The 6,980-nt window shown below is 39.2% G+C and overlaps 1 protein-coding gene across 1 annotated transcript in view; it reads left to right on the top strand.

The window, feature by feature from the left end:
- IPO7 (importin 7) overlaps positions 1-6,980 on the top strand; it is a 64,365-nt gene that overhangs the window by 16,102 nt on the left and 41,283 nt on the right. Inside the window, exons 2-3 of the mRNA XM_037728442.1 lie at positions 2,290-2,371; positions 6,647-6,800. Coding sequence (XP_037584370.1) covers positions 2,290-2,371; positions 6,647-6,800 — 236 coding nt within the window. The remainder of the gene's footprint in view (positions 1-2,289; positions 2,372-6,646; positions 6,801-6,980) is intronic.

The following is a 6,980-nucleotide window of genomic DNA, read 5'->3' as shown; positions in this document are numbered from 1 at the left end:
CACGTGCCACCATGCCCAGCTGATTTTTTGTATTTTTAGTAGAGACGGGGTTTCACCATGTTGACCAGGATGGTCTCGATCTCTTGACCTCGTGATCCACCCGCCTCGGCTTCCCAAAGTGCTGGGATTACAGGCTTGAGCCACCGCGCCTGGCCAGTAGATGCATTTTTAAAAAGGATTCTGGATTTAGAATTGACAGGACTTGATATATAAAACTGGGTTGATAAAGAAGAAAGTGGTGAGAATTACTGTGAAGATAGTGATGAGAGGTTGGGAGAAGTGTATAGGGAAATAGTAATAACTTTGAGGGGAAAATGATGCTTTGTAAAGATAATGATTGGATGAGATCAGCTGGGGAGAAAAAAGATGGCCTATGACCAAGTCCTGGTGAATTCTAGCATTTATAGATTAAACAGGATGAAAAATCAGTAATGGAGCCTGAGGAGACAGACTAGAAAGAAATGGTATGCAGAATGGCATAGGTGGAAGGGTTTTTAAATAAAGTGATAGTGGTTTGCAGTGTTTACATCTAGAGTTGTGGAAAGGGTCTATACCTCCCTTTCATCCACCTAAATCCTTTGATCAGGTCTTCTGTGTCAGGAGATCCTCCTTTTGATTCTTCCATACTGCTCTCTACTTCTTCCATTACACAGTTGTCCCTTGGAATCTATGAGGGGTTGTTGGTTCCAGGACCCCCACGGATAGCAAAATTCATGGATGCTGAAGTTCCTTGTATAATATGGTGTAGTATTTGCTTATAACCTGTGCACGTCCTCCTGAACACTTTAAATCATTTCTAGATTTTTAATACTCAGTACAGTGTAAATGCTGTGTAAATAGTTGTTGTACTTGTATTGTTTAAGTATTTATCTTGTATTTCTTGACAACACTATAAGTTGCCATGAGGTCATAGAGCCTGGTTGTCATATTCAGCCGTGTAGTCTCAGCTCCTGCCATGCTGTCTTGTACCACAAACACCTAAATAAGTAATTTTTTGAGTGATTGAAAGAATAAAGTTTCACTCTAGATTCTAATGTGAATTTTCTTTTTCTTTCTTTCTTTTTTTTTTGAGACAAGAGTCTTGCTCTGTTGCCAGTCTGCAGTGCAGTGGTGGGATCTCGGCTCACTGCAACCTCCACCTCCTGGGTTCAAGTGATCCTGCCTCAGCCTCCCAAGTAGCTGGGACTACAGGCACGCACCACCACGCCCAGCTAATTTTTATATTTTTAGTAGATGGAGTTTCACGATGTTGGGCAGGATGGTCTTGATTTCTTGATCTCGTGATCCACTCGCCTCAGCCTCCCAAAGTGCTGGGATTACAGGTGCAAGCCTCTGCGCCCAGACTAATTTTTGTATTTTTAGTAAAGATGAGGTTTCACCATGTTGACCAGGCTGGTCTCGAACTCCTGACCTCAAGTGATCCAGCCACCTCAGCCTCTCAAAGTGCTGTAATTTCAGACATGAGCCACTGCACTCAGCCTTTGTGTTTTCTTTTTTTTTTTTTTCTCTTAAAACATAGTCTTACTGTAGCACACAGGCTAGATGGAGTACAGTGGTCTGGTCTCGGCTCAATGCAACCTCTGGCTCCAGGGTTCAAGCCATTCTCATACCTCAGCCTCCCGTGTAGTTGGGATTACAGGCATGTGCTGCCACACCTGGCTAATTTTTGTATTTTTAGTAGAGATGGGGTTTTACCACGTTGGTCAGGCTGGTCTCAAACTTCTAGACTCAAGTGATCTGCCTGCCTCAGGCTCCCAAAGTGCTGGAATTAACAGGGGGTGAGCCACTGCACCTAGCCGGAAAATTCTCTATGAGAATGTGTTTGCAGATTGGGGAAAAGTCTGTAAGAAGATACTAAAATAGCCAGGCAGGTGGCTTACAAAAATTAGCTGGGAGTGGTGGTGTGCGCCTGTGATCCCAGCTACTCGGGAGTCTGAGGCAGGAGAGTCGCCTAAACCCTGGAGGTGAAGGTTGCTGAGCTGCACCACTATACTTCAGTCTGGGCGACAGAGCTAGACTCCATCTCAAAACAGAAGAAAAAATGCTAGTTGGGATAAATGGGTAGTGCAGTGGTATACAGGCAAATGCAAACATCCAAAAGTTTTAGAATTTAAGTCATCATATTCCTTAAACTTCAGCATAAGGGAGCAGTGAGAAAAACGGCTGGAACCAGTTATGAAGAGCCTTTTGTGTGAGCCAAGCAGTGGAAATGTATTGAAGCCCCTTTGATCTGTTATCTTAAATTATATTTATTTGCAGAAATTTAAAATATAATTTTTTTGTTTGTAGGCACACAAGTCTCTGAATTTTGTCTCAACACTGCTCCAGATTACTATGTCAGAACAGCTGGATTTACCTGTGAGACAGGCAGGCAAGTTTCCTAAATTATTTTGAGTGTATGTAATCTATTGTTTAAAAGGTTCATGATCAATAGCATAATTGTCTTAGGATGGCCCTTTGGCGATCCCCCCCCCAACCCAGGTAATTTGTTTACCTTCAGTGTTTATAGCTTACATCAGGTGCCTTGATAACTGGTGGCAGAATTTAAAATAATAATTTGTTATTTAGTTGAATTAAAAGAGAAGCTTGTTCTATGTATTTAATTTAGAGTCCTTCCCTGATGGGTGATTCCAAGACTCAAACATGTTTGTTTATATAGTCATCTCTTACACCTTTTTGCTTTTGTCATTGTTTTTTAACAGTTTAAAAAGTATTATACTGTTTTTAGTTCCTGTTCAGCATATTGAGCCACTTCCCTCAGTATCAAATAGTCTGAAAATGTGGCATGCTACTTTTCTGAATATTATGTTCATCTGCAAAAAATAATGGCATTTACATTTTAAAATTTCTTTTTTACATTTTTTTTTTTTTTTTTTTTTTTTTTTTTNTCTGAGACAGAGTCTCGCTTTGTTGTCCAGGCTGGAGTGCAGTGGTGTGATCTCAGCTCACTGCAACCTCTGCCTCCCGGATTCAAGCGATTCTTCTGCTGTTGCCTCCCAAGTAGCTGGGATTACAGGTGTGAGCCACCGTACCCAGCCTCTTAATTTCTTCTTAATTTATTTGCAGATGTAATAATTTTGTTACGGGAAATATAAAGTACCAGTAATTTCATCATTCTAGAATTGCAGATTACATTTTTGTGTTATTTCTTGCTTTTCTTTTCCCCTGTACCTATTTTGTTAAAAATTTTGTTTTCCTCACTTCACTTAATGTTATATAGTAAGCATTTCCCTTTTCTTTACATAGTTTTGGTCTTCAGATTCATATTTTAATGGCTAAATAATTTGTCATAATATGCCATATGCAGTAAACTGTTTCAATTTTTAGAAACAGAATTTAGTTTCAGGTCTGTTTAGTTAACAGTGTATTTATTTTCAGTGCCTAAAATGTTGCCTAGTACACTGTAGGTACTCAGGAATAAATGAATTTAAATTGTTTATCACTTTAAATTAATTAAATAAACTGGACTCTACTAAGCAGATAGGGTTTTTTTTGTTGTTGTGTTGTTTTGTTTTGTTTTGTTTTTGAGACAAACTGGCTCTATTGCCCAGGCGATAATGCAGTAGCACCTTCTCGACTCACTGCAACCTCTGCCTCCCTGGCTCAAGCCATTCTCCCACTTCAGCCTGCTGTGTAGCTGGTACTATGGCACACACCACCATGCCCCACTAATGATTGTATTTTTTGTTTTTTGTTTTTTTCAGATGGAGTCTCGCTCCATTTCCCAGGCTGGAGTGCAATGGTGCGATCTCGGCTCACTGCAACTTCCACCTCCTGGGTTCAAGCAATTCTCCTGTCCCAGCCTCCCAAGTAGCTGGGATTACAGGCGTCCACCACCATGCCCAGCTAATTTTTTATATTTTTAGTAGAGCTGAGGTTTCACCATGTTGGTCAGACTGGTTTTGAACTCCTGACCTCAAGTGACCCACCCGCCTCTGCCTCCCAAAGTGATAGAATTACAGGAGTTAGCTACCACGTCTAGCCTAATTGCTGTATTTTCTGTAGAGATGGGGTCTTGCCATATTATGTCCAGGTTGGTGTCAAACTTGTGAGCTCAAGCAGTCTACCTGCCTGGGCCTTCCAGAGTGCTGGGATTACAGGCGTAAGCCACCATGCCTGGCCATGAATTTTTTTGAAAGCAAACAATTTTATATAAATGACTGAACTCCCTGGTCAGCAGTAAATCTTTTTGAAAAAATTTCTAATTTAATGGAAAAGCGTAATTTTTGTTGTCTCCCTTCCCTCCCTTTTCTGTCTTTCTTCCCTCCCTCTGTGCCTCCCTCTCTTCCCCTGTTCCTTCCTTCCCTTCTTTTTTTCCACAGGATCTTGATCCTTGCCCAGGCTGGGGTGCAGTGACATAGTTATAGCTTACTGAATCTTTAACTCGTGGGATCAAGTAATCTTTCCACTTTAGCCTCCCAAGTATCTGGGGCTACAGGAATGTGTCACCACACCACACCCACCTAATTATTTTATTTAGTAGAGATAGAGTCTCACTGTGTTGCTGAGGCTGGTGGTTTTTTTGTTTTGTTTTGTTCTGTTTTTTTTGGTAGGGATGGGGTCTCACTGTATTGCCCAGGCTGGTTTTGGCTTCCAAAGTATTGAGATTACAGGCTTAGCCACCACTCCTAGCCTCCAGGCTGGTCTTGAATTCCTGGCCTCAAGCGATCCTCTCACCTCAGCCTCTCAAAGTGCAGGGATCAAAGACATCAGCCACTGTGCCTGGTCTTGTTTCTTTTTTATATATATTCAAGTCTCAGTTATCTTTTACTAGTGAAGTTTACATTTTCCCATTTTTAGATAAGAGTCAGCCTTTAAATCCAAATTTTTACCTAAGAAGTTAAGTGTTTGGCATTTAGGAGTGATATTAACAGATTCTAGAGACTTGGTTATGTGCATTAGAAAAATTAATTACATTAGGAAATTGTTTTAGTATGCACAGAATTGGAAGCAGTTAAACTATGGAATTGGTCAAAAAATTTAAAATACCATTAATTTGAAAATTATATCCTTGGGGCTGGGCGCGGTGACTCACACCTGTAATCCCAGCACTTTGGGAGGCTGAGGCTTGTGGATCATTTGAAGTCAGGAGTTCAAGACCAGCCTGGCCAACATGGTGAAACCCTGTCTCTACTTAAAATACAAAAAAGTTAGTCGGGTGTGGTGGCAGACACTTGTAATCCCAGCTACTCAGGAGGTTGAGGCAGGAGAATCCCTTGAGCCTGGGAGGTGGAAGTTGTTGTGAGCCAAGATTGTGCCATTGCACTGCAGTATGGGCAATAGAGTGAGACTTGGTCTCCAAACAAAAAAAAGAAAGAAAAAGAAAAATTATGTCCATGGAATAATTGAATGAGATTCTGTAGTGCATGGCATATGGTGGTTTCATCTGCTAGATTTTGAATGATGAGTTCATTCTGTCTTTGTAGTAGAGCTCAAGCATTCTGGCTACAGTAGACTGAATCATGAGATCCTTACAGTGCAGTTCCCAGGACTGTTTTGTTGGGGCAAAAAAAATGTTTAAAATTACAAATCACATAAGCATATATCTTATTCCTTTACTCAGAATGGAAATATTCAGAGCTTGCATCCAGAGACATTAGGACTGTAATGTGGTCTTAATATTGGTCTCTGCTCTGTTTTGGAGATAAAGAACCAAAATTCTGCAGAAATATTAACCTGGATTTTGTTGGTCCTATATGCTGAGTCAACATTCTTTATTGTAGGTGTAGTTTGTCTTAAAACCTTGTTAAGGGGTATTTTCATAATACAGCCTTAATCCATTTGAAATACTATAAGGTGGAATATTTAATTCCTAAATTAAAGCAAACTAGAGTTAGTTATTCTTGTTTCAAATAAGTACAGGACTTGAGATAAGAATTGCTAATTAGAGAAGATCCAATGTTTTGCAGAATTTAGGAATTAATTTTGGACAGTTTCCCTTTACAGTACATCTTACATATTTGTGATTCTCTTCTCTCCCTCTCTGAAAATGCTGCCTAAAAAGCATTGCTAGCAGCCTAGATTTTGCCGCTTCATCAGTTTGTTAACTTTTGTCAAATAGCAATGTGCAAAGGTAGCAGTATGATAACGGACAGAAAAATAGTAATCTGTAATTTGTGAACATAGTAAATTCTTCCATAACATAATTTGAATTTGAAGTGATATGGTATTGAAATACTTAAATTTATAGATTTAAGAACCTTTATATGCTATGATTTTCCTGTGATAAGAATTTTTTTTTTATGACTTCGGTGTGATTAGTTGTAGAAGCTATGTTGGGATCTTTATGGTGGTTTTGTCTTTAGAGGCTTCATTTAGAAAACTGATTTGATTTAACTCTCCTATGGAGAAAACAGAGTAAAAAGTATTGTGAATAAACAGTTAAAAAAAAGAAACAGTTTTCTCTGGGGTCATTTGCAGAGTTTTCTCAGGATATGTGATTAGTAATAACTTTGTGTGTCGTACTGTAACTGAGTGTTCAATCTGTGTGTTATCAACTTTAAAAATAATTAAATGTAACATTTTGTTTATAAAAGCATAGCATTACAAAGTGGTCTGAAAGAAGTGCTTGGGGTATGGACACTTATGGGATTTTCATAGTACTTTCACAGTAAACATTCTTTTGTCAAACTGATCTGTATTTTAGGTGTTATCTATTTGAAAAATATGATAACACAGTATTGGCCTGATCGAGAAACAGCACCAGGGGAAATATCCCCTTATACTATTCCAGAAGAAGATCGCCACTGTATTCGAGAAAATATTGTAGAAGCCATTATCCATTCTCCTGAGCTCATCAGGTATGTATTTTAAAAATTACCCATTCTGCAGCTATGTATCTTTCCTGTGTTTTGTTTTCTTGGTGGGGAGGGGTTTGGGGGTCTTTTTCAGAATATATAGGCCTATTATTTTTGTAGCAGAAAACTTACCCAACAAATGCTATTATAGGAGAATGCCTTTGCAATCTTTTTTTTTTTTTT

Source organism: Cebus imitator, unplaced genomic scaffold (assembly GCF_001604975.1).
Source record: "Cebus imitator isolate Cc_AM_T3 unplaced genomic scaffold, Cebus_imitator-1.0 Scaffold265, whole genome shotgun sequence".
Classification (NCBI taxonomy): domain Eukaryota; kingdom Metazoa; phylum Chordata; class Mammalia; order Primates; family Cebidae; genus Cebus; species Cebus imitator.
Note: the sequence above shows the minus strand (reverse complement) of the source record. Positions and strands in the feature narration are given on the sequence as shown.